This window comes from Sycon ciliatum, chromosome 2 (assembly GCF_964019385.1).
Source record: "Sycon ciliatum chromosome 2, ocSycCili1.1, whole genome shotgun sequence".
Taxonomy (NCBI): Eukaryota; Metazoa; Porifera; class Calcarea; order Leucosolenida; family Sycettidae; genus Sycon; species Sycon ciliatum.
The window spans coordinates 12,979,524-13,007,517 of record NC_088644.1 but is presented as its reverse complement, the minus strand read 5'-3'; the positions used below and the strand labels follow the sequence as shown (position 1 = coordinate 13,007,517).

General features: G+C 47.4%; 5 protein-coding genes across 5 annotated transcripts in view; 2 read left to right on the top strand and 3 right to left on the bottom strand.

Moving 5' to 3' along the window:
- Window positions 1–964: 964 nt before the first annotated feature.
- Window positions 965–19,373, bottom strand: LOC135810737 (extracellular sulfatase Sulf-1-like). The gene is made up of 2 exons (XM_065324209.1): window positions 18,971–19,373; window positions 965–2,561 (listed from the first exon to the last, which is right to left on the bottom strand). The coding sequence occupies exons 1-2, from the start codon at window positions 19,116–19,118 to the stop codon at window positions 1,033–1,035; spliced, it is 1,677 nt and encodes a 558-aa protein (XP_065180281.1). The 5' UTR covers window positions 19,119–19,373; the 3' UTR covers window positions 965–1,032.
- On the top strand, window positions 3,080–7,626 carry LOC135810966 (uncharacterized). The gene is made up of 7 exons (XM_065324335.1): window positions 3,080–3,517; window positions 3,690–4,335; window positions 4,527–4,771; window positions 4,979–5,496; window positions 5,719–5,863; window positions 6,024–6,697; window positions 6,865–7,626. The coding sequence occupies exons 1-7, from the start codon at window positions 3,091–3,093 to the stop codon at window positions 7,624–7,626; spliced, it is 3,417 nt and encodes a 1,138-aa protein (XP_065180407.1). The 5' UTR covers window positions 3,080–3,090.
- A 2,012-nt stretch (window positions 19,374–21,385) lies between the features above and the next one.
- On the top strand, window positions 21,386–23,600 carry LOC135808791 (extracellular sulfatase Sulf-2-like). Its single transcript, XM_065322018.1, has one exon. It carries the CDS (start codon window positions 21,618–21,620, stop codon window positions 23,250–23,252), a length of 1,635 nt encoding a protein of 544 aa, XP_065178090.1. The 5' UTR covers window positions 21,386–21,617; the 3' UTR covers window positions 23,253–23,600.
- A 712-nt stretch (window positions 23,601–24,312) lies between these two features.
- LOC135808790 (extracellular sulfatase Sulf-1-like) lies at window positions 24,313–26,533 on the bottom strand. Its single transcript, XM_065322017.1, has one exon. The coding sequence runs from the start codon at window positions 26,358–26,360 to the stop codon at window positions 24,711–24,713; it is 1,650 nt and encodes a 549-aa protein (XP_065178089.1). The 5' UTR covers window positions 26,361–26,533; the 3' UTR covers window positions 24,313–24,710.
- A 1,222-nt stretch (window positions 26,534–27,755) lies between these two features.
- Window positions 27,756–27,994, bottom strand: part of LOC135808789 (uncharacterized) — a 16,548-nt gene continuing 16,309 nt past the window's right edge. Inside the window, exon 16 of the mRNA XM_065322016.1 lies at window positions 27,756–27,994. This exon is cut by the window's right edge and continues 1,129 nt beyond it. The gene's annotated coding sequence lies outside the window, so the exon portion shown is untranslated.

Below are 27,994 nucleotides of genomic sequence, written 5' to 3'. Positions count from 1 at the left end.
GCAAAGTCTACTACTACTAGGTGTTGACGCTAGGCACGGATTATCGATAATGGGTCCCGCAAATGCCCACCACCACACCTACCCCAACTAGCACCATTCGAAGACAACATGCCAAGACTTGTTCATGTGGAGAGCCATACTGTGCGGCGTGTCGGAGGTTGGCGGAATCCAGCTGTTTGTATCAACAGCAAGACAGATGTGGTTAGAGGCACGGAGTGAGCCTCAAAGTCATTAGGGATAGGCAGTCTCTGAACTGGTGGCATTTCCGGCCGGGGAAAGCCATGCAGATATCGCACAGATTACGAGTGTTGAGACCCCGTGTACGAGAGATGTACCAACCGGCAACGCGTGCTGATAATTTAAAGGCCATGAACTGATGGAGATTACAAATGTCCTCCAGATATCCGCCGACATGCTGCTGTTACCTTCATGGACTTTAAAAAGCTACATCTGATTGTGAACGTTGAAGTCTCCTGCTTGGATTATGTGTTACTGTTACCCACAACGACGTACAGACTACATGTAATGTTCTGATGAGTCCTCGAGTGCCGGGGTCCATTGTTATTAGGCATGCATATGCCTGTTTTAATTTCCACTATAAATAAAGTCCACAACATGCACAGGCCCTAAATGTGTCTAGCTCTGTTGTTCTGGCTCTGTTGTTCTGGCTCTGTTGTTCCGGCTCTGTTATCCCACGTCATCATAGTTATAACTGCCCATCGAAGACCAGTAAGCCAAAAGGGTGCACGTATCTTGAGTGCGTGTGCGTCGTACCACATACGTGTAGAGCACTCATATATTATGATAGTGGAAAAATGCTAAATTGAAAATCCTGATTATTAGCTGATGCCCCCTCCACAAACATACACATACACGTACATACACACACACACGGCACACACACACATACACACACACGGCACACACACACGCACTTTAAAAACAGACAGGTGAATACGTTTTTTTAAGTTCTTGGTCTTCTTGGTATACGTACTGCATGTAGGAATCACTGCACAATGCACTGACTGTTAATTAAGGACAGTTGCCTTCAAGGTGCCCCTGCCCGCCTGCACAGGCTGAGAATGTCTCTAATTGAGAACGATAATTTTCCCGTGCTGCTTTCGGCACCGATCCATATGTGTTTTTCACCTGATAGGGATCTTCTGTGACATCATAGAACTCGTAGAAGATGGCCGACGCGTTGCTAAAGTCGAAATGCACGTTGAACTCGGCATAGAGTATGTTGTGTGTTGCGTTGCGTAGTCTGAGTGCGCGATACGTGTTCTCCGGCCCGTCCAGCATCCAGGGCGGACACGTCTTGCATGGCCGTGCCGGCGGGTACAGCTGCGTGCCGTGGAACACTCCAGTCCCCGGAAACCACATGCTCGCATCGGAATTGGTGTTGGCCGATGTCATGTGATACTGGATGAGATATGCTTCGCGCCAGGGAACAGCTTGTTGGCGCAGCGCTAGGTCGTAATAGGGATTGTCACTGGAGATGATGAGCTGCGCCATGCTCTTCCCATCCATGAGCGGTGGTATTTCCACGCCAGCCAGATCAAGTATAGTCGGCGCAATGTCTGTATTACCCACCATTGCAGCCTGCTCGCTTCCAGGCTTAATGCCCGGTCCGCGGATGAATGTATTGACAAAAATGTCGGTGTCGTACGGCAGCCGTTTGCTACTCGGCACTCGCCACTGTCCCAGATGGTATCCATGATCACTAGTAGTAATGATGTAGGTACTCTCCAGTAGGTCGAGCTTCTCCAACGTAGTGTACACGGCTTTGATGACATCATCCACAGCAAGTAGGGACATGTGACGGTCGCGATGCTGCTGGTCAAGGAAGTCAGTGGCGTTCTCGTCCAGTGGTGGGTTCTTGGCAATGAAGCCATGCTTGTCTGGACACGATACGTTCCAGCTTGGCGTACGAGGTGCCGTGATGCCTTCAAACCTGTCTTCCTCCTCCCAGGGCGCTGGCTCAGCCGGCAGATGAGGAGCATGCGGTCCGATGTAAGCGAAGAACGGGGCGGCAAGAGGCGAGTTTCCCGCCAGCTGAGTGATCCAATTGATGGTTCGGTTGCCCAGCTGAGCAGTGAGATAGGTGGCCGGGTCATTGCTGTCAAGGTTCTCAAAATACTTGGTGCCGTTGGGAAGCTTGATAAAATATTTCGTGGGGTAGTAGACGCCAACGTTACAGGGTGATCCGATCATACTCAGACCATCTGCACGCTTCTTGCTGCAAAAGAAATGATTCTGATCGTTGGTCAACTTTCCGAAGGCACCAGTCTGATATCCGGCAGACTGCAGTGAGGAAAACAAGCTGTGCTCATTGAAGACTGCATCCTCAGCGTCCACATGCATGCAAGAGCCACCGGGTCCACCAACATTGTGGAAGTACCTGCCGGAGAAGATTTCAGCTCGCGACGGACAGCAAATGGGGGTATTGACCATGTAATTCGTGAAGGAAACTCCCTGTTGAGCGATGAGCGCCACCGTTTTATTCATAACACCCAGATCCCATCTTGCCTGGTCGTCCGTTTGCAATAAAACGAAGTTAGGCCAGTAGTAAGTGCGGGGCGGGTTCTGGCCCACTTTTTGACCTTTGACCTTTGGGCCAAATAAGGCACACTGTGTCGGTCGTGCTTGGTCTGGCCCCGGGACTCCCCCAGGGTTTGACCTTTGACCTTTGGGTTGAATAAGGCACACTGTATCGGGCGCGCTTGGTCTGGCCTCGGGACCCCCTAGGGTTTGACCTTTGGCCCTGCCATGTCATAAATGTCATCATGTTCTTTTCCGTGGCGACCGTGCACTTGTGCACGTTCGGTGCATTCATTGCACCGGGGAGTAGTAAAATACGTACTACTCCCTGATTTGCACATCGTAGATGTGCAGTGAATGACATATTGCGCATGCGCGCATAAGCACGCGGAGCGTGCGACCTTCAGTGGCCCTGCGGAAAAGACGCAGTGCAACACAAGGTGGACTAGTACACGTGTCATTATACTAGTGTGATAGCCGACCTCATATACGCTGTACGAGGAGATTTTTCCTCAGTATGTTGTAGGCAGTGCTGGAGGTTACGTGACGATGGCGGAGCCAAGTGCAAAACGATCTAGGCAGCCCAGATTGCCCACCTCGAGTGCCGTGCGTGGTTTTTTGAAAAAGTTTTCTTTGCCAGGTTCAGGCACTGATCCTCTCGTCTTTTTCAGCAGCCATCATGACGAGCTCCGACAGGTTCTGCTCGAGGAGCTTCAGTCTCACCCTTTCAAGGTGGTTTTAGTTTTGAGGGTGGAGATGACACGAGAGTCGGCCACGGGTAGTACGTCTGCCTTCCCGTTTTTTAGAAGTAGACCGGCTCGGATCCTCAGCGAAGGGGATATTGATAGTGCAGTCAAGACGATGGTGGCGAGGATCACTGGTCTTATTGATAAGTGGGTGCAGAACGGATCTGACTGGACCGTTTCTCGAGTGAGACAGCTGGATGTGTCGACAGCAAAGTACACTCCTCTTCGAGGTGAGTTTCTGTTCATCCGGCAGTGTTTGTTCGAAGCCTGTCGAATTTCTTGTGGAAAGTTGTAGATGTTTTGTACTAGATGTACAGTCTTTCGTGATTGTCGAGAGGGTTTAGTTGTAATGTGGTGTAACTCTGAGAAAAACCTTCGTTGTATTTTTGTGGTGTTCTGTAGGTGGTGCAGCTGATATCCCGCCCAAATTAGAAAAAAAGAAGGCCATCATTAACGTAAAGAACAACGATGACAGGTGTTTGATGTGGGCGTTATTGTCAGCGATGCATCCCATCGACAACAACCCACAGCGTGTATCCAGGTACACCCAGTACGTTGATGAGCTGCGGTTCGATGGTGTGATGTTCCCTGCAACGCTCAGTGATGTACCCAAAGTGGAGTTACAGAATGGTCTTGCAATCAATGTGTTTGGCTACGAGGGGAATCTGTACCCACTGTATCTCAGCGAGCGACAGGAGACTCCAATCAACCTGCTTCTACATGACAACCACTTCACATGGATAAAAAACTTCAGTCGTGCATGTGAGAATAAGAACAAGCGGGCAACACACTATTGCTTCCGATGCCTCTCCGCACACAAAACAGCAGACTCCCTGCAGCATCACAGCGAGAGATGTCAGGTGATGAAGCCTGTGCCAGTAGTCATGCCCACAGCAAAGGACAGCATCCTCAAATATACAAATTTGAAGCACAGGATGGTGGCTCCATATATCATTTACGCTGATACGGAGGCCATCATTGAGCCGATGGAGGAACAGCATGGCAGCAGCACTGTACGCACAGCCCGTCATGTACCATGCAGCATCAGGTATGTTTTGTTGTTGGTGTTGTTTTTGACTAATTTTTGCTGTACTCATGCCTGCACAGTGCTTCCTGTTATTTCTTCTTGTCTTGTTCTCCCCTGATTGTGTTCGTATTGTAGTATGTGCATTTTGTGTGATTCCATTTTTTCAAAAAATCACTTATTCTTACTTTCCCTCTTCTTTTATGCTCTTGTAGATATGCTGCCATCCGATCCAACGGTGAAGTCCGTGGCGAGTTTGACGACTGCAGTGAGAATGCCATTCACAACTTTTTCGACAGTCTCAAAGAGTTGGAAGGCAGTATCCAGGAGGATTTGGCTGATATCAGGCCAATTCGCATGACGGCAGAACTGGAGCTTGAGTTTCAGAACGCAGTCAACTGCTGGATATGTGATGAAGTACTTGGAGAAGATCGTGTTCGTGATCATGATCATCTCACTGGTAAGTATTATAATTTTTTGTTTATTTTTGTTGTTTTGCAGTTGTGTGTAGATATGCGCATGATGTGTATAGTGCATTTTCATGTCTTTGTAGCTGTTTGCATATGTGTTTTATCACGGTGTATTGAATTGTATTGTCTGTGGTATCACCTTCACTGTAGATGTTTACTATGTTTGTGTTTTCCCCTCTTTCTGAATATCTGCACAGGCAACTACCGTGGTGCTGCACACTACCAGTGTAATATTCAGCTGAGTATCTACCCAGATCGCCAGATCATTCCGGTTGTGTTTCACAACCTGAAAGGGTACGATGCTCACCACCTCATCGCCCACATTGGTATGACCGAGGTTGAAGAGGTGGAGTACGAGGACTCTAACCAGCGTAAGCGGATTAAGAAGGTTGGTGAGATCAGTGTCATCGCCAACAACATGGAGAAATATATTTCATTCAAGTGGCGCCAGTACCGCTTCATCGACTCCATGGCCTTCTTGAACTCCTCTCTGGACTCGTTGGTGAGCAACACTCCGGAAGACGCCTTCAAGCTTACTCGTACATTGGCCCATCATGACCTTCTCCTGCGTAAGGGTGTCTACCCCTACGAGTACATGGACTCCTTTGCTCGGTTTGATGAGACACAGCTGCCGCCTAAATCAGCATTTGAGTCTAGTTTGACTGGAGAAGGTATCAGTGATGCCGACTATGCCCATGCTCAGAACGTATGGCAGGTAAGCAGCTTGTGCCTTGCCCCTCAGAATTTCCCTGATGCCATGCTTTTTGCATTATTGTGCTCTACTTATGACTTTTGAATGCTGTTGTGATGTGCTCTACTCATTTTTTTTTTTTTTTTTTGTACTCATTGCTCTCCATCTGTGGATGTGTGGATGCTTGTGTGTATGGATGTGTGCGTTTGTGTGTGTGCGTTGATGTGTTTTTTTTTTTTTTTGCAGACATTTGAGTGCAGTACAATGGAGGCATATCATGACCTCTATTTGCAAACAGATGTCTATCTTCTAGCAGATGTCTTTGAGCATTTCCGCAAGACGGCATACAAGACGTATGGGTTGGATCCAGCCCATTACCTTACTCTCCCAGGTATGTTCATCAGTTTTTGTTGTTGTCCAATGCATTCTCTCCTTTAGATGGTGTTCTCTGTTAGTATTCTTGTGCTTTCTTGTCGGTGTATTTTTATACTTTTTGCATGGTGTATTGACTTTCGTGTTTGTGTTCTGGTGTGTTGTATGGTGTTATGTAGGATATGCATGGGATGCTCTACTACGGTTCACCCAGATTGAACTGCAGCTGCTCACGGATGTAGACATGCATCTGTTTGTCGAAGCCGGTCTACGTGGGGGCATCTCAATGGCGTCGCAGCGGTACGGCAAGGCCAACAACCCAACGATGGATCAGTACAATCCTGCCGAGCCCACATCATACCTGCTATACCTTGATGCCAACAACCTGTATGGCTGGGCTATGTGCCAGAGTATGCCGACATCTGAGTTTGCCTGGTGTGACAAGAACCTGTCCGAGATACTGGCACACCCTGTAGATTCGAGCACTGGGTTCATTGTGGAGTGTGATCTTGAGGCACCCTCTTCGCTGCACTACTACTTCAATGATTATCCACTCGCACCGGAAGTGATGAGAACATTCTCAGATAAGCTATCACCATACCAACAAGCACTTGTGGAGGAGCTCAAAGTGTCAGCCGTAGATGGAGTCAAGTTGACACCCAGTCTCCTACCCAAGTCCAAGTATGTGTTACACTACCGTACACTGCAGCTGTATTCGCGTCTGGGTATGGTGGTGACCGCTGTTCACAAGGTGTTGGGATTTCAGCAGAGTGCCTGGATGGCTCCCTACATCAATCTGAACACTGCACTTCGCACGAGGGCTACAACCGACTTTGAGAAGAGCTTTTACAAGGTAAATGCAACCGTTGTGTGCAGTCTCGTATGTTGTTGTTGTTGTTTTTTGTTGTTGCATGTATGGTGCAAGTGTGACGTGGAGTATGCTAATTGAAAATATGCTGATGTGAAGGAATGGCATGATATGATTCTCATGTGTCATGTTTGCCTGTTTGTGTGCTGCAGCTGATGAACAACTCAGTCTTTGGCAAGACGATGGAGAACGTTCGTAATCGAGCACGCATCGATCTCTTGCGAGAAGAAAGTGAGGAGCAGGTACTGAGGGCAGTGAGCAAGCCTACATATGTGCGGCATGACATTTTCCCGAACGGGCTTGTCGGCATAGAAAAGCAGTACACTGAGATCAAGCTCAACAAGCCGGTCTATGTGGGTATGTCGATACTAGACCTGTCAAAGGTACACATGTACTCCTTCTACTACGATGTGCTGAAGGAGCAGTATGGTAGCAGAATCCGGCTGTTGTACACCGACACCGACTCTGTTATTGTGCACATAACCACCGGTGATGTTTATGCAGAGATGGATCTGTCTCTGTATGACACCAGCAACTTTCCCACTGACCATCCTCAGTACACTTCTGCCAATAAGAAAGTGGTTGGCAAATTCAAAGATGAGCTTGGTGGGAAATCCATGGTGGAGTTTGTAGGTCTAAGATCGAAGATGTACTCCTACATCGGACAGGAATCGGCCAAACGGGCCAAGGGTGTGCGAAAGGCAGTCCTGGCAAATACCATCACCCACAAGGACTATGTAGATGCACTGCTCAGTCATCGTGTGTCTTCCAGGCCTATGACGGGTCTCCGATCACATTGCCACACAGTGTATGAGGAGGTAACCACCAAGGTGGCATTGTCTCCATTCGACTGCAAGCGGTATATACTGGATGATGGCATGGCCACACTTGCATATGGTCACAAGGACATTTAATGGGCAGGACCCCACATTGAACATGTTTCATCATTTTCATGCAAAACTCCCCGCCATTCTTCTGTCTAATATTCCTCCTTTCTTGACGTGTGGAGCTGGCTCCAACACTCTACATTTTTGTTAAATATTTCAGGCTTGTGCCTCAATTATATTGCAGGATATAGTGCATTGTGCGGTATAATAATCTTCATCGCATCATAAAATATTACCCTACATACTTTGGTTTGCAGTGTGTGCGCAGCATAGTCCATATATCATCAAATTGATCAAGTTCAGTATCTGCGGGCATATATTTCCCCAGCTTGAGAAAATGCTTATATACTTGCGTAAATTTATGCTCACAATGATGACATAAAAATGAGATTAAAGTCCATATGATGGCCAGTATGAATGTAGTTATGATGCTTGTTCTTTCGGCTGGTGAGGTTTGAGTGGATTTCTCTGCCACCACATTGCTGGCTCCGAACAACACTGGTGCAAGCAGGAGTAGTTGTTGAGTAAGTTTAACTTTATTCAAACGCCCCTTCACTTTCTCATAGGCTTCGCTGTTGCTCGCAGTTGATGGCTCGGCTGATGGGGTGGCATTGCTTGAGGAGTCCATCTTGATCTTACTGTACCGGGAATTTTTTCTCACATCCATTCAACCATTAGTATGAGAAAAATTATGGCCAAAAAGGCTGAACGGGGATGAGTCCATACTGAGCGATTTGACCAGTTGAAGTCGTGTGTAAGGGTGTTTTCAAAACTTTGCCAACCTCCTTTTTCCGCCAACCAGGGCGAAACATTGGTGGTCATGTAATCTAAGTGCCAGGTCATGACATGATGTACATAGTGCAATCCCAGTTCCGTTGAATTCTCCATACAGATGTTCGCTAACTCGCTGCTGAATAAGTACAGGGCCACAATTTTAACATGGCTGATACCGTTTTTAAATAGTTCTTTTGCAAATGTAAGAAATTGCGTACGACCCGTTCTGGAGTTGAAACACAGTTGCTGCATCAGCACCTGAAATCTCGATCCACTGCACCTGACTAAGCGACACACTCGTACCAAAACTCTAGAAAGCCGAGATGGTTTCGACTCCGGCGACGATACACATTGTGGTAGGTCTACATGACCTTGTTCTGCCAGTCGATCAGCAATAACAGCAGAAAGCAGATTTCTTGCAGTAGTCTGCATTGTGCACTGCATCATCGTTTCCCTCTACTACTATCCTTGGAAATATACCTCATTTCTTTCTGCGATACCCATTGGTTGAACTTTTCGGGGTATCCCTTCCACTTGACCAGCAAACTACCCTTACGTCTTTTCAACACCTTATCGATTCGAAATGTAGCTTGCGCAGTCTTCATGAGCTGCTGTTTGTAGAAGCTTCCTGTGATGGGTTCATCGGCAAGGTCTTTCACTTTGTAGGTGACCGGATAAGTGGGGAGAACCTTACGAATCACAAATACCTCTTCGGTCCAGTTGGGTGTGTATCCCTTCGCAAACATTCTTTTTTCCACTGTAATGCGAACTTTATCTCCGACTTGAAAGACAGGCTCATCCGCAATGGGCTCATACAGTCGCTCAATCGGTTTCCCTAGGGAGGCTTCCATGGGGGTCATCCCAATTGTACGGTGTTTACTATTGTTGTAGTTGTCGACAAGTTTTTGCAGCACATCGATGTAGACGTTGGTCGAGCGAGCGGTGAAGTGCTTCCACATACGAGATTTTAGCGTTCTGTTGAAACGTTCAACGACGACGGCTTTTCCTTCATTCTCTGTACTGTACATGTGAATGTCGTTTTTCTTCAACCACTCCTTGAACGTTTTGTTATAAAATTCCGAGCCATGGTCCACCCATAGTAGCTTAGGTTTCCGATTGGTTGTGACGGTTTTAAAGGCTGAGACAACACTATCCCCGGTTTTGCTCTTAAGTGGCACACTCCAAGCATACTTCGTGTATATGTCTATAACATTGAGAATATATCTAATTCCTTCGTTATATTCGCTAAAGGGCTGCATTTCTACGAGATCAGCACTCCATACATCGTCCTTGCCGTAAACGTCCACTTTTCTGCGTGGGAAATGTACTCGCTTAGGTTTATGTAGCTCATCGGCAAGATCATCTTGCCAATCCCCACCAACCATGACTTGATCGTTGTGAAGGGTATCGTGAGAGAACGTACAGGAGAGGAATTCCAATACTCCGTCTATACCAGTCTTTGAGAAGACTTTCGCTACCAGGATGGCATAACGTCCGCAGACCGCTGTGCTTCTATCTTGAATGACTTGCGTATTGGTGTACAGGTTGCAGCCGGAATAAACATTAAGAAAACATTGTTTTAGTTCCGGTTCTTTATAGTCTTCGGCCATCTGCATCAATGCACGCCCGAAGCTGTCAAATATCAGAACATTATCGCCTTCCCTACACACCGTCAGCCAATGGTGTCCCCCTTCGGGTTTGTCCAATATCGGGAGTATGTTGTCCGTGTTACACACACAAAACTCGCCATGGTTTAAGGCAGGCAGGAGATCATAGCTAGTCACACCTCGGAACCCGCGAATGTGTTTCAGCGCAGACTCGATGTCCACGTTGCTCAGCTCCACATCCATACCTAGTATACCAGGGATTTTCCTTTCAGAATAGCAAGTGTTCGGTAATAGGGACTCCTTGTATTGCTAGCCACTTGCCGATTCTTGAAGACACTTTTGATAAAGGTGGCATCATCAGCCATGTACTCTTTGAGACCTAACATAAATTGTTCTGCGTTGATAAGTTTTGCTTCTTTGGTTCGAGTGTAGGCGTTGATCATATCTCCTATACCGGAATATTTGTCTGCGGATCCTGGTATGGCTAGAAGCTGAGTTCTTATTGCAGCCAATTTCACATTACTCCTCGAGTGGTTTGGAAGCGCATTAAGGTTGGCTGCTGCTGCAATCTGCTGGAATGGATAACGCGACAGGTGAAACTGATTGATTTGGTTGACCAGAGTAGCATAGTCTTTGAGGATTTGAAATTCGAGGGTATCTCTAGTGTTTTCCATTCTACCTCTGAGCCCCTGCTCATCCTCCTGATAGACTTGGTGTAGTTGCGGCCTTGCACTGAAGTGGCTGCTTTGCAGAAAGGCTTCCGGTATCTTATGGTCTACTAGGAGTTTACCAAATGTATTTATCACTATTCTATCAAACTTTGGCTCCATGGCGGTTTGCAGTGGGATACTAGCGGCAGAGATGTTTCGCCTCATTCTAGCCTCTGCTATGGACCCTCTTGCCATTCCAGAACTCTGATCATAATCGAGGAGATTCGATGCAACAGCATTAGTAACCGAGGATGGGTTTATCAGATCCGGATTGTTCTTAAATGTTCTATCATACATAGCCTTTACTCGAGGGTTTGATTTCACTTGGGAGATAGGAAATGGGCGATCTTCTTCGGGGATATAGGCCAGTGCTTCTCTCACTTGCCCGGAAAATTTCTTATAATCTCCACCTCGTACTGGAGGAGTACCTTGAACCTCCCACACGGTGTCACCTTTACTCAGGATATCCTGGGGGTTTTGTAATATCATCTTCATGGTCTCGTCTCTCTTCTCTGGTGGTATTGGGTGAGTACGGCCGTTGCACTCGATGCAGATAGGTTGGAAGTGCACCCGTATTCGCTCCATTTCTGTACAACGGGCTTAATCAATCTCATCCACTCCTACCCCCCGTGCTTCACAGCCAGCAATCCACTCAAAACTATCAACTTCGGATTCGATTTGGACAATTAGTTTTACTCTAGGGAATGTGACCTCCCAGGTGTCTCCAATCTTAGTGACGGTAACCGCATCCCACTCACTGTGGGTGGGTATAATGCGAACACTGACACCATCCATACTTACTATAGGCAGAAAATATTTTATTCAAACACAACCTTCGATGTTATAGAATCACAGCGAGTATAAAACTCATTGCGTGATGCATCGACCGCTAGAAAGGGTCTCCAACAAGCTTCTAATAGTTTTTCATAGAGTTTATAGACAAGATTAGCTTTCAAACAGGATCCGCCAAATAAAGTATGAAGATAGCGTTTGATGTTGGATTTATCTGTAAAGCGAAAAAGATAGAGGAAGTTGGTATTTATCTTCATATCTTTGATGTTATCAAAGCTTTGAGAGAGAAAGAACACATTAAGTTCATAATGATGGCTATACATGGTGAAAAACTTGTAAAGACATTCCCTCTGACTGCCATGCTTCAGTCCCATGACACGTATATCATCTATAATGACAAAGGACTTGGGCTGAATGTCCGTCTCTTCGATACACTCAGGCATTGCACTGTAATGTTTCAACTCCGTGCCTTCCTGCCTGTATTGCTCCGGTGAAGTATTGGAGATGACGTAAAGTCGTTCCGGCTTTACCTCTCGAAGTATTTCCTTGAGGTAATGGGATTTCCCCATGCTGCTCTGACCCAGAAATAGCACATTTTGTCCCCATGTTTGGAGGGAGGGGAGAATCTCAGAGTACTTGGGTTGAGATCGTAGAGACAGACCTGCTACGCGGAGTAAAGAGGCAGACCCTCCTTTCAGAGACAGCAGTGATGAAAAGTCCATACTTACTATAACGAGAAAAAATTAAATGTTAAAGCTCTGAGGTATAAACGAAGGGTTATGGGTATTTTCTATGCGAGTTCGGATACGGTCAGTAATGGTTTCTGGAGGGTTTGAGGATCGTCGTCTTCTACCTTTCTTCTTAGCTCCTGACTTGATGCCGGACTGTACTCTCGACTTTGCATGTTCAAACAGCTGCCTTCCCAGACCTTCAACCTCCCTCTTCAAACCGTCTCCTTTGCGCTTCCTTGCACGTTGCCCCCTGGAGAATTTGTTAGTGGGTGGTAGCTTCGATCGTCTTTTCTGAGATCGTCTCTTGCTTGCTCGAGTACTGCTTTTTCTACTATTTCCCTTTCGACCCCGGCCAAATACCTTGTCCACCAGATTGTCACCGACGGACGCTAGCGCCCCCATAGCTAAGGGTGCACCAACGGTTTTCAATATGGGTAGGGCTTTAGCCACGAGTCCCGGTGGAATGCTCAGTCCGCCTCGCTGCATCATGGGTTCACGGCCGGCTACCATCTGACGTCTGATGGACTCGCCGTCTTGACCTCGACCCAAGAGCATGGGAAGAAGCGACATGCCTAACATCGCCCCCATCCCAAGCCCACCCCTCTGGGTGAGCTTTTGGCCTTGTTCGGGGTCTTGCATTCTTTTTCGAAGCTCCTCAGCCTGTGCACCTCCAAAGATGTTTTTGATGAAGCCCCAGATACCAGACCCGTATTGTCTTTCCAAAGTCTGTAGATCACCTCCCCACGCTCGGGGTGTGGTTTCCAAATCTCCTCCCTGCATTGTTACTATAACGTGGAAATATTTACACAGTCTCCCACTTGATGCCTTCTTCCTTGCTCATGGTATACATATACTGGTCGAGACATAATAAATTGACCTTGATCGATGTGCTTGCGTGACTGGGTACATTGATCGGGGCGTTGGCCACATTGGCGAATTGATAATCGAGTGACATGTTACCCCTGACCTTTTCATTGTCCAGCATCCTGTCTAGATTGAGGTTGATTGGTATCATAAAGTAATGGTTACAGTAATCCGAGGCTGTGATAGGTATTTCAGCCCCATAGGTCTTTCCAAAGAACTCTTGAACCAAGTTGTATCCACGTAAATAGCTCGACTTGTTATAGTCATAATAGTGCTTGGCATCACTGTTTTCGGAACACTCCCATCTGAACTTCAGCGGACTGTCGAACACAGATTCATCGTTAATGGTTACTCTGAGTTGGGAAAGATTCGCATGTACCATGGCCAGGCGATTGCTGAAATTACTGGCAGCGCCGCCACCCAAGACAGCATCTTCTCCGAGTTTCAGATCAGAAAAGAACAGGATCATCCTCCTAGGAATATCTGAATTGTGGAGTAGCTCCAGAGTACCTGCATCGTCTGTCAAACTCTTCTGTACAAGCCGAGGGCACCAGGTATGGAAATATAGTTCTTTAGGCAGACGCACTTGATCTACGTATGCCTTATCCATTCTATAGGTAGGGTAAACAAAGTCCAGCTGCAGCAGATCAATGTTGACAGGCCCAACACCTGTTAGACTGTTTCCTCCTCCGCCTCTATCCGAGACAATCATATATCTAGAGAGCTGGGTTTGCGGTAAATCAAACCGTATTTTGATTTGTGTTCCTGGAGGCAACCACGCATCATCCACATTGAAGAAGGGAAGGAATGGTCTCATTTTGAACTGGAAATGCCCTGATGTCACACGGGCAACGTTTTCCAGAACAGTATTACTGAAGTTCTCCTCATTCGACAGGTGGACAGTGGGCCGTCTTTTCAGTGTCGTACCATCGAAATCATCTTCGCCATCTGTGTTTGTTGCAAACGCATAGGCGTGCGAGCGTTTTACACCATACCGATAATTCCCTAGAGGTATATCTTTAACACACTTCTGGGGGTCGAGTTTCTGAAGTCCGTACAGATCAGAATCGGAATATTGGAGTTTAGCCACGTCACTCTCCATAAGGCTAAGAATGTGTTGCACACTCTGCATATCTTGCACCTTGCTAGATTGCGTCACCTCCGTGCCATTTAGTTCCACGCGGATATTCTTGAACCATGAAAATGCAGGGGAGGTGGTACACACCCAGTGTGGATATGATCTGGCTCCATTAGCCCGACTATCACTAACTTCATACCGGAGTTTGACGATAAAGTAACTTTCACTCAAGGCAATGAAATTTGGTGATGATATATCCAATTCGCTGTTCAGAGAGGGTGGTGAACCATTTCGAGAATACAGTCTTACAAAGTTTCTCCCCTCTAGGAGTGATATCTTCTTTTCGGTTCGCTCTAGGATGCTATTCTGCACCACTTTAGTTTTCGACAGCAGCCCCTTAAAGGGGTCTGGGATCTGAGTGGCCACGACGTGCTGCGCCATTCTTACTTGTACGTGGAAAAATTTACTCGATTCTCAGATCCAATAACGCCGGGTACCCCGTGGTGATAAACTCTCCAGTGTTGTACTTCAGCCAAAATGATATTTCCGTAACGCTTGAGTGCGGAAGTAGAGCGCGTTTGTCTCTCTCTCCAAATATGTAATTGTTGATACCGTTGTGAGTTTGAATGGGGAACGTCTTCAAAATCCTCGAGTCCTGATTGTCTTCATATTCCACGGCCTGGGCGATCAGGTCTGTATACAACAACACAAACCTTCTCCCTCTAGTCAGATCAACTGCATACGGTAATGTGAAAAGACCAGGTTGTATGGTCACGGATTCTGCAATCGATCCCAAGCCCAGAACGACACTGGGGGAGTCGGGTTTCAGGATAATTTTTTTCCCGACAGGTACGCTGATGCTCGCTCGGCTTGTATAGCGGGAATAGGAAAACACAATATCTGGGTGATTTGCACTTTTCAGTGCCTCGTTAATGACTGTAATGAGATCTGCAATATCCGTGTGAGTTCCTGTTAGGATGGAGAGTTGAACTTCCCCTTCTTGCGTCTCCACGTACAATTTGTTACTCTCCGTATCAACGTTTTCAGAATGAAGTTCGAACTGGGCAGTGTCCAAACTGATGTGTTTCCCTATGGTATTCAAAGACCTGATACGCAGTGTAAAATGAGGCGTGAACGCACCGGCTATAACGGCAGAAGCGTTGTTTACTGCAGACAGTACCACCGCCATACCTACTGTACAGGGGAAATATTTCCCCATAATAACAAGGATGGCGTTTTGGAGCATGCATTTCCACAAGAGCCCGTCTGAGGAAACCTCCAGCCGAACAATAAGAACCTTGAAGGATGATATTGCGCAACTCAAAACTCTGGTGGGTAACGATAACACCAAAAACACCCTGATGTACAATGTCGGGGCACTACAGAACAGCAAGTTGAATAAAACAGATGCTGAGATCATGGAGGGTCGAATCAAAGAATTCGCGGAGTCAACGGTGATAGATGACGAAACCCATTTGAAAACGGATGGCAGCGTGAGGATGAGAGGAAATCTGCACATGAATGGCAAACGTTTATGCTGGCTGGATTACGACGGTGTGTCGGACACCTGTGCTGTACCTGCTGGGTGGGTGAAGAAGGAATTAGCCCAAATCCGCAAAATGAAAGGTCCTAAAGGTGATCCAGGATTTGGTTGGTATAGCGGAGCAGACCCTCCGTCGCCACCCATCGGCAGACAGGGTGACTTCTATTTGGATGCTACCACCCTCGTTGTATATAAAAAACTCATTGCGGGTTGGACTGCATTCGGATCACTTAAAGGACATCGAGGAAGACCAGGGGTTCCTGGACCAAAAGGAAGTCCTGGTCCGACTGGGGAATCTGGATTGCAAGGTTTAAGGGGCCACACAGGACTGCAAGGACCCCAAGGGCCATCAGGACACATAGGTGCTACAGGGCCGCAAGGACCCCCAGGAAACATAGGGCCCCAAGGACCTGAAGGATCGCCAGGCCCTCAGGGTGACGTGGGACCGCCGGGGCCCAGAGGTCCTCGGGGCCACAGTGCAAAGAGTCTTCCAATACTTTTTCCATAATACGAAAAACCAGAGTGAGATTATAGAAATGTTTCCTTTCTTTTCAATTCAACGAATTCATGCAATGGATGGTTTGATTACGGTTGAAATTGACTGTATGATTCATAAAGAACAATATTCTCCAAGCAAGTGATGACACGTGCACCTTAAATCAGTTTAGAATGCCTGCACAATGGTGGATAGTATATAGATCAATGCATCTGGATAGTCATCATAAGCCAGTGAGGCAGCAAGTGGTAGCTTCGGTTCAACTCCATAATGTTGGATGAGTTCAATCATTAGCTGTTCTTCTTGCTCTGTCATATCCACCGTCCTCTCAATAAACCGTTCAAAGTGAGCCTTACGTAGTTTCTTTGGGGTTATGACCTTCATCCACATTTTGAAGAACACTGGGGAAGTCTTGAATAGGGAAGCATTTCTCATCCATGCATCTTTGCTTCTGGGGAGATGAAGACTGAGTATCTGCACCATCTCTTCATCTTCATAGTAAATGCATGACAGGGCGATGGCATAATTCAGCGCTCTATACTCACTGCCCTTCTTCATAGCGTAGAGGCGTTGCCGAGTTTCAAAAAGCGATGGGTATAGCGGCTTACACACTCCCACCTTCTCGATAAAAGCCCCCAGACTTTTATCCACTGATTCCAGTCGCTGCACATCTGTGTAAGGCTTACTGGGCAGCATTACACGCTCTGCTACATTTGCCTCTGGCGCAAACAAAGAGCCCAAGACTAGACCACATTTCATGCAAACGACAGCTTCTTCCGTTTCTATTTCTTCATGGTTACACCCATCACAAAATTCAACTTCCTCCTGAAACTCCATGGTGCCAAATGCAACTGTAATGATCCTGACGCATTACTTTATCCCTTCCACTAATTGTTATCGACCAATCAGCATACTCTCGTCACCTCACATCCAATCAGCATACCCCACGTCACACTAAGGTTACACACACTTGTGTCATATATGCGAAAAAATGGTACTGGATCATAGCAAAATCCTCCTGGATAATGAACAAAATAACGATTAAAACACAATACACAATAACGACAACAACCGACAACAACAACCAACAACAACCGACAACAACCGACAACATCCGACAACAACAACCAACAACAACCAACAACAGCCAACAACAACCAACAACAACCAACAACAACCAACAACAACCAACAACAACCAACAACAACCAACAACAACCAACAACAACCAACAACAACCAACAACAACCAACAACAACCAACAACAACCAACAACAACCAACAACAACCAACAACAACCAACAACAACAACCAACAACAACCAACAACAACCAACAACAACACCAGCATTATAATGCATGGATAGTGCATGCAGGGTCAGGGACTGAAAGTCGCACGCTAAGTAAGGGCAACTTGTCACTGCACATCTACGATGTGCGAATAAAACGAATGCAAGGAAAGTGAACTTGTTGCTGCACATCTACGAAGTGCGAATCAGGGATTAGTATAATGACACGTGTAGACCCAGGTGCTCGAAGTCCGTACATGGTATCCTAAGTTCGTACGCCCATAATTTCATGTTCTGTTATTGTATTCGACTCAAATATTTTATGGAGGGGACAGTGTGGTATGTTCTCCTCGCGTACCAATTTTCAGGGATCTACGATAAGCAGAAGTCCCATACCACGGGAGTGGGTTTTCGAGTGTCCATACGAAATACAAATTGGGTTACATTTCATGCAAAAATCAACTTTGCCAAGACCGATTTCGAACGGACACAGCGTCAAACAGACCTTCACTCAATCATCAAGAGCCAGCTTAGAGCTGACAATGGCCAGAGGAGAAGAATTTACAGAGAACCACCAATCCTTGCAGAAAGGTTGACACTCCTGGCATCTCCACCACTGTTTCCCGCGGTTTTCACAGCGCAGCTGCTTCTTCTCTGAGCCGACTAAAAACAGCTTGCATTTCGGCAACAAACTACGCTTTTGCAAGAAATACTGGTGGAGGCACATGCCACACATATCCCTTCGGTGCTTTCGTCGTAACCGAGGGATTGCAAGTTAGCAATTAGCAGAAATTTGTGTGTATTTCGAGTCACCTCTGATCAGTACGGACTTAGAGTACCCTCTGCGACACCAAAATTTGATATGAAAAATGAGCGAACTCCAGAGAAACAGATCGGATCGAAAGATGGCCTGGTTCAATCGAGCCTGGCCTCAGAACAAACTTGGACAAGATACCTTCCATCCACGAGCAGGATTCTGGCAAGTGATCATTGCTAGTGTGAGTTTCAGCTCGGCAAACACACACTGTAAAATTGTACGGACTTCGAGCACCTGGGTCTACTAGTCCACCTTGTGTTGCACTGCGTCTTTTCCGCAGGGCCACTGAAGGTCGCACGCTCCGCGTGCTTATGCGCGCATGCGCAATATGTCATTCACTGCACATCTACGATGTGCAAATCAGGGAGTAGTACGTATTTTACTACTCCCCGGTGCAATGAATGCACCGAACGTGCACAAGTGCACGGTCGCCACGGAAAAGAACATGATGACATTTATGACATGGCAGGGCCAAAGGTCAAACCCTAGGGGGTCCCGAGGCCAGACCAAGCGCGCCCGATACAGTGTGCCTTATTCAACCCAAAGGTCAAAGGTCAAACCCTGGGGGAGTCCCGGGGCCAGACCAAGCACGACCGACACAGTGTGCCTTATTTGGCCCAAAGGTCAAAGGTCAAAAAGTGGGCCAGAACCCGCCCCGCACTTACTACTTAGGCCTTGGTCTCAATGGCGACCTGGATGATCCTGCTGCTGGTCCTACCACAAACAGTGCACATAAACAGATCGCGAGCAGCCAAATTTCTCGACCGATGTCTCTGAACGTGGTCCAGGATCTTCCTTGGCAAATAATTTCATTGGCCATGCTGGATTCCGCTAAACTGCCCAGTCCGGTCCGTTGATAGTAATAATTATTGACTTCCGCGAATTTTGGAGAACGGAGCAAGACCTATTAACATCCAGCCCTACTATGAACTACTCGTACATGACTGTAGATCAAGCAATGAGATAGGAAAAAGCCGATATTGCAAACCAATAAACAGTTACTTACCTGGACCCTTCGAACGTCGAATGACAGCGATCTATCCTCGGTAGATCTACACCGTAGGTCTACCAGGTCTACTGATGATGACAGTTCTGTTTAGCCGGTCCCTACATTAGCCAGTGCAGGCTGTCGTAATAAAACGACTCATCCGTGTTCTATTCCCGTGCATGGTAGAGGGGACGGTTTCAAATAGGACACCGGTTGCAAACCGGAACGGACTCAATATTCACTTTCTCTCTTGGTATTTTGATTAGAAAACATATGTCACAGTGAGACTACTATGTGTTATACTCCGAGCCAAAATTTCATGGCTCTGCGATGACCAGAAGCGCCATATCAAGCAGGCGAGTTTTTGACGTGTTGCTTCGCACTGCGACTTGAGTTTTACGACTTTCGAAAAATCAACTTCTTGTCGCAGGTAAACAGCGGCTCGCCTCTCGCCAATAAAGCACCGCATACCAATCAAAACTAATGGAAGCACACACAAGGCTTATTGTTACTCTGTACTGGCCGTCGTGGAGCGATAGCAATTACCTAATTTCAGACCCAGAGTGAATTTGACGTGCACTCTAAAACGTGTCCGGTTTGGAGCCACCTCTGATTTGAACTTTTTTGAAGCGAAAAATTGGGCAACTTGGAGGCAATGGGTCAACACAAAGGAGTGGCTCAGTTCGATTGACTCTGGCCCCAGAGCAAACTTCAACATGCCAGTTTCCTTCCACAAACATATTTCGAGTGAAAAATCAACGTTGATAATCGGTTTGGGTCTATACAAATTTGGCTGTCAAAACGTCCCGGTATCGAGCCGTCTCCTCTACATGCATGGTGCGACGGCACAATGACAGCTGTCGCAAATCACACTGAGTATTACACGTGCTTTTTGGGGATTCCTGGTTAGCTGCTAGCTTTTCCCTACTCGAAGATGTTGCCGCCGCGAAATCTGGGGGTTTGTGTTCGTCCTGGCGAAAACCATGTTTTGATCCGTTGAGGGAGACGAGAGATACAGTGCGAAGACGTACGATCTGTCCGAGAATCGGCGAAGAAGAAAGCTTCGCAGACGACCCGTGGTGGTTGGGAACAGAATGGAACATATACCAGTCGATGCCTGTCATGGTAGGGATGACTGCTACGAAGTTTCAGCCCCATGCTCCCCAGCGCTTTTTAGCGCCCGACGATAATTACCAAATTTCATCGATTTTCCATGTGGATCAAAGCATAGTCTACTCAATCTTCTCCAGTCGAGCTGAGTCTGGACGCTACAATGTCGAGACGCGAAAAGAGAACATGCATGAACACACAGGAGCATCACATGCAGCTGCATTCTGCCTTGACGAAGAGAACAACACCAGCACCACGCATTTGGAAGACATTTCGAAGAAGACGAAGAACTGCATATCTGCGTTCAAAAAAAGCCTCTGTACTGTGCAGTATGCATGCGTGCATGCGCGAAGCACGGGGTCCGCGGATCAACTTCGTTCAAAATTCATTGTGCCACACGGGTTGTATGATTTGTGTGCGATCATGGCCTTTCTTCTTGACAAACAAAACTGAAGTTTTTCGATCTTCAAATCGCCATAGCGTCCTTGTCATGACTCCAAATCAGCTGAAACTTTGCAGGAGGAATGAAAATGCCATGCTGAATCGATTGGTACCATTTTCGAAGGGTTTCCTTGAAAAATAAAATTTAGCCTGCACTGGCTACCTACATGTACATAGATCTACTCACTAATCATTCACTCACGATACTACATTGTGAAGATGTAGATCTACAATGACGATCTAGACTAGAGCTAGCATGGCCCCAGGTTCACTTGTACATGTACTTGCATGACTGTATTCTTGTCTTGGTAGTAGATCTACTGACAGTCGATATTAGTACACTATACTGTATACACAGAACTGAGTGAAGCCTGTCACCATGGTCACGATAGTGGTAGATCTACAATGCACTGATAACTTGTGATAAGGTAGAACGCTCATGTGACTTCATCACCAAATCCACGTGATGTCTGAACAAAGGCGGTACCATGCCCATGGTACACTCCGATCCGTGAGAGCACATCATCTTCGGTATTATTTCATTCGCAGCAAGATGCATTGCGCTTTTTGGCACCATGTCTTAGGCATTACTGAATGGGCAGGCATCATTGAGCTCGCATTAGCTACACACGAGTGCTGACGCTCGGAGAAGCAATACTGTTACACAATCAGGGGCAGGGTGCCAAGAGGAGCTACTGCAGACAGTGTTACTGTACAGCCGGTCTACCTACCTGTTACCTTATCACCCCAGTCTGAGGCAGAATTGGCAGCACAAACAAAATGGCAAAGGTCTTTCTTTGCATTCTGTTGGCTGGACTGGGAGCAGTAGCAGCGGCAGAGGGACGTCATGAGAACACATACCGCGCACAAGGCAAAATCTTTGGGAAGTCGACACCAAACGCTGGCAAGCCGAACTTCGTGTTCATTCAAACCGACGACCAGGCCAAATGGGACATGATTGCGATGAACAAGACTGCTCGCTTGCTTGGCGATCAGGGGGCAACCTTCAGCAACTACATGGTCAATACGCCCATTTGCTGTCCCTCCAGGACGGAGATCTTCTCCGGAAGGTACTACCACAACGTGGGCGCACCAAGCGGTTCTTGCATGCACGTCAACTCCAAGCAGTGGGTGTTCGATGAGACGAGTCTCTTCTCCACACTGCAGTCGAATGGCTATTTGACGGGAGTTTTCGGAAAGGTTACGAATGATCAGGGTGGGTATTTCTGTAAGGAGATGATGAATGCTGGAATGACGATGATCAGCTCGCCTTGTGACTACAATAGCTTCTACTCGAGCCAGTATTTCGTCAAATTAGCAAATGGGACGAAATATGTGGAAAAGTTGAACCCCAAGTTGCCTACAACTTACCAAACATCACAGCTCGGGAATCGCTCTATTTCCTGGATCAAAGACATAGTGAAGACAGATCCAGGAAAGCCATTTCTGGCGTACATTGGACCACATGCTCCTCACTATCCTGCTGACCCAGCCCCATGGCAGCTGGACAACATCTTCGCCGATATCAAAGCGCCTCGGACACCAAACTGGAACGAATCTTGCCCGGACAAGCACGAGATGATCGCAGACAATCCACCCCTCGACGACAACGCCACCATTGCTCTAGATCACCAATATCAAATTCGCCTCCTTAGCCTTCTCTCCGTGGATGACGTCATTGAGGCAGTGTACAACACGCTACAGGACCTGGACCTTCTTGAAAACACGTACATCATCTTTACAAGCGATCACGGATACCATTTAGGCCAATGGCGGGTGCCCAGCAGCAAACAGCAGCCGTACGATACCGATATCTTTGTTCCGACCTTCATCCGCGGGCCGGGCATTGCGGCCGGGTCCAAGGTGGATGCCATGGTGGGAAACGTGGACATTGCGCCAACCATCATCGACCTGGCAGGAATACAAGTACCTAAGGGCATGGATGGCAAGAGCATGGCTGGCTTGCTCAAGGCAAGTGACCAAGCAAAAGAAGCTGCAGAGAAGTGGCGCGATGGCTACCTCATTGAGTACAAGTCCGTGGGAAAGTACGATAACAAGCATGCGACGATGTGGTGGCCGACCGCAGACGGTGATTTCCACGGAGTGCATCGCAGTCCACCGGGTGCTCCCTGCGCAACCTGCCCACATTGGTGGCTTGACGGACCCAGCAATACATACCGTGGCCTACGCCTAATGAATGCCACCCACAACTTCCTCTACGCAGAGTTCAACCCAGACTGGACTTTCGACAACAAGACGGCCGTCTTCCACGAGTATTATGACGTGACCGAAGACCCCTATCAGATGAAAAACATTTACAGCAAGGCAGCTCCTGATCTGCAGAAAGCTCTCCACGACCAGCTCCAGGCCTATGCATCCTGCACTGGTGGCCAAGCCAATGGCAACTGCCCATAGTCCTATACCTCTGTGGTCCATACTAGTGTCAGGAGTGCATATCAGTGCATTTTGGACTGCTGATGATTCGCCTTGAATTGAGTTACATTGCTCTCTTTGTTTTCTTCTTCCTTGTGCAGTCAGTATGCATGTGTCTTCCTTTATTAACTTATTTTGCTGGACATCCATGGTCTGTAGCTTGTGAGCATAGTGAGAAAGTCCTCATAACTGAGTCCTCTATCCAGCTTGCTGTACTGTATTGCTGTTCCTTAGTAGGTGCCACTGTATAAAGTTTTGTTTCTTTTTCATTTACGACAATGGCTGTACAACTGTGTTTAAAAAAATATTAATTTTATTAATGGAACTGGATACGATTTGCAGTGTAGGTCTTTGGACAGTTACCTATGCACACCCTACGTTTCCTAGTGTAGCCAGTATAGACAGTATGCGGCTCTCAAAGAAGCAGACGCTAGATGAAGCAGACACTAGATGAAGCAGACACTAGATGAAGCAGACACTAGATGAAGCAGATACTAGATGCACTGGCACCTTGGAATGAACTTGCAGTTACTTTACCAACCCGCGCAGCCTCCGCAACTGAGTACTGGGAACCCAGAGCCAATCGACATACCAACAACCTCAGCTATGAAAGCTAGAACAGTAACGACACACTGCATTGCCAAACCTAGTCCAACTTCAAAAACACACCCACTTTTACTTGTACTTGTTCACCGCCAAAGCCGGTCACGTGGGTAGGAGAGAGATTCAAAAGGATTCCTGGAAAGGTGACTCAATTGGCTATTGAACCACACAACGGACCCCCGAAATCCCCGAGGTCTGGATGAACTTGGAAATGATTTCACTTATGGGCTCACCACACCTTAGCAAGGACACATACACACCTTGACCTTTTGACGCCCATCGCCGGAGGTGATGATAGCGATGCTACGGCAGAAACCATAGCAACTTGTGCTAGGGTTGCGCCATTCAACACCTTGCAAGGCTGAAGAATTGACCGCCATTATTCAGCCTGGTCTACACCACACAGCTATGAAGTGGCTTTTGCTGGCCAGTGAATCCCTACTTTTTGGTCTTTTTCATTTTTTCCCACACACACATCACACCACATACTCCGACATGCGCTGGCTGTTGGTAACTACCCAGCAGAATGAAATAAAAGTCAGGAGTGTGAGAAAGAAAAGAAAGACGTGTGTGTCCATAATCGTTGGGTATCGGACCCGCAACCTCTCGATTGGAAATCGCTGCAAATACCATTGCACCATAATTATGGGACACACACTCTCTCTCTCTCTCTCTCTCTCTCTCTCTCTCTCTCTCTCTCTCTCTCTCTCTCTCTCTCTCTCTCTCTCTCTCTCTCTCTCTCTCTCTCTCTCTCTCTCTCTCTCTCTCTCTCTCTCTCTCTCTCTCTCTCTCTCTCTCTGGCTCTCTCTTCACTATTATATTCTTGTTTTAGAATGCCTAAGGACAATTTCCGTTTTCTTGTCCCCCGGCGCACATTGCATACGTGTGCAGCTGTTCATGAAGAGACATCTGCAAGGAAGATGATATCTTGCTGTATGTGTTTTTCATCTGGTATGGGTCTTCAGTAATGTCGTAATATTCGTGGAAGACGGCTGTTTGGTTGTCGAACTGCCAGTCAGCATTGAATTCAGCATACATGATGTTATGAGTGGCGTTGATCAGGCGCAGTGCACGGTACGTATTGCTGGGACCATCTATCCACCAGTGCGCACAGTTCTTACACGGTGCGGCCGGCGACTTTCTCAAAACTCCAATGAAGTCCTCGCCAGGCCACCACTCCACCGTGTGGCTGTTATCTAGGCGACCGGCCGACTTGAACTCTATAAGGAACGCTTCTCTCCACTCGGTTTTGGGCAGTTCTGCGCCGGTGCCATGCTGAGCCAGGAGGTGTCCAGCCATGCTCTTGCCATCCATGCCCTTGGGTACTGCAATGCCGGCCAGGTCTAGAATGGTTGGCGCAATGTCCACATTGCCCACCACCGCATCCACCTTGGAGCCGGCTTCAATGCCAGGTCCGCGAATGAACGTTGACACGAAGATGTCGGTATCGTACGGCAATAGTTTGCTGCTGGGCACCCGCCACTGGCCTAAGTGGTATCCGTGGTCGCTTGTAAAGATGATGTACGTGTTTTGAAGAAGGTCCAAGTCCTTTAGCGTGCTGTACACTGCATCAATGATATCATCCACGGAGAGAAGACTAAGCAGACGAACTTGATTGTTGTGATCGAGATATAGGGTGGCCTCTGCATTAAGAGGCGGATTCGAGGAAATTGCTGGGTGTTTATCTGGGCATGATACGTTCCAATTAGGTGTCCGAGGCGCTTTGATGTTTTCAAAGATATTGTTGCCCTGGTACCACGGGGCTGGACTGGCAGGATAGTGAGGAGCATGTGGTCCAATGTATGCAAGGAATGGCTTTCCTGGATCTGTCTTCACTATGTCTTTGATCCAGGAAATAGAGCGATTCCCGAGCTGTGATGTTTGGTAAGTTGTTGGCAACTTGGGGTTCAACTTTTCCACATATTTCGTCCCATTTGCTAATTTGACGAAATACTGGCTCGAGTAGAAGCTATTGTAGTCACAAGGCGAGCTGATCATCGTCATTCCGGCGTCCATCTTCTCCTTACAGAAATACCCACCCTGATCATTCGTAACCTTTCCGAAAACTCCCGTCAAATAGCCATTCGACTGCAGTGTGGAGAAGAGACTTGTGTCATCGAACACCCACTGCTTGGAGTTGACGTGCATGCAAGAACCGTTAGGTGCGCCTATGTTGTGGTAGTACCTTCCGGAGAAGATCTCCGTCCTGGAGGGACAGCAAACGGGCGTGTTGACCATGTAGTTATTGAGCGTAGCTCCTTGGTCGCGGAGCAAGCGAGCAGTCTTGTTCATTGCAATCATATCCCATCTTGCCTCATCATCAGTTTGGATGAGAATGAAATTTGGCCTGCCCGCGGACGCACTGAATATCTGCTCGTCGATAGTGGCCGCAGACTTTACTCCGTCCACCTGGGCTGTATGCCAGCAGCTTATTATAAGCACATGTAGTATGCCCAGCGCTAGGCTGAACGGCGATAGCGCCATCATGATGTGAGTAACAAAGCCACTAACCTCTTGAAACTAATTACTTAGGAACTGGAAGTGGAACAATCATTGCAACCGTTTGAATCAGTACAATCATCTACATACAATGTATTTTCCTACAATGACTATGTAGTGTTCATGACTGTACTCTGACTGTAGACTAGACATCTCTGCGAAAGACTCGGGATTTGCCGGCATTCAATGATTCAGTCATTTGACTCACGACAAAAAAAAGGAGATGTAGATCTACAGCCACACAGGTTCATGCACGAGTAGTGTACGTCGCGGGCAGTACCGCGGAATACAGCCCGCGCCGCGATAGCGGCAAGGGCTGGCGCTGCATGCTGGATACTAACGGCGGTAATCCGTATACCATGAATACCGGGCGCCGGTAGTGGCCGAGTATGAGTGACTGGAACGTGTATTTTATGAAACATGCGGCAAGTAACCAATGAAAGACCGTGATGTAGAGAGTCAGTCCAGTGCCTACTGCCCGTCGTCAAATGACGACGGGCAGTGCAGTGACTATAGTATAATACCCACTTAAAATAATACTAGCGGAATCCGTTCCTAGATCCTGCCCGTCGTCAAGTGACGACGGCCAGTGGAATCCATTCCTGCCCGTCGTCACTTGACGACGGCCAGTGGAATCCGTTCCTGCCCGTCGTCACTTGACGACAGCCAGTGGAATCTGTTCCTGCCCGTCGTCACTTGACGACGGGCAGTGGATCCAGTTCCATCACCTTTGTGTGGCTTTGAGCAGGCAGGACCACGCTTTCTATCCCGCGCTGTTTGATCTGCCATTGGTCAACTCCAAGGCGACAATCACTTGACATACGGGAACTACAAATAATGCAGCGTGTTACCAGGTAACTGGTTACTAGCAGCACGCCAGCAGAGCTACAGCTAGTAAATCACGTGATCAGGAGGAAATTGCAGTGGGAACCGGGACCGAACCGCGACGCGACGAAGACTGTACGGACAGCTGCCTATCCGAGCATGAATCGCTGGAGCCAACATTACTAAAACCTTTAGCACTTTCCCGTACAGTCATGTAAAAGTATTGAAGTAAGTTCCCATGCCACATTAACTCTTCACATGCTCAAATAGTAAACACAGAACAACTTCGAAATTGCCATTTCAACTTTATTAGAACAGGGAATGGATTCAATGGAATACTTTCAGGTCCCATGATATTCCAGCTTTTCTCACGGCGCAAAGATCCCTCGGTTGTGTCCTCGTGATGAAAGCCACTACTGTATACAGCCTCCCCACCCCAACACCTTTACAACGCCCTGGAGCTAATGGATTACATGTATACAGGACGTTGGGGTTTGTTCCAGGAGAAACTGGAACAAGCGATAGCATGCGTAGCGATAGCACTGTATCACGATGGTATCAAAGGATGCAAGATCTCAGAGAGGGGACTTTTTTCCCACTGGTCCCAGTGGGATTATGAGCATTATTACCATGGAAAAAATTAGTGGTGTGCACGGGTAGTCGGGTAGGTACCCGTGCTACCCGTGAGGACCTCGGGTAGACGGGTACAGAACAGTACCCGAAAACCCGAAGTCGCAGGTTGCCATTTTCTGCTCAAATTGCTAATAACAAAGAAAAGTGAATGCGACTCTGAGAAG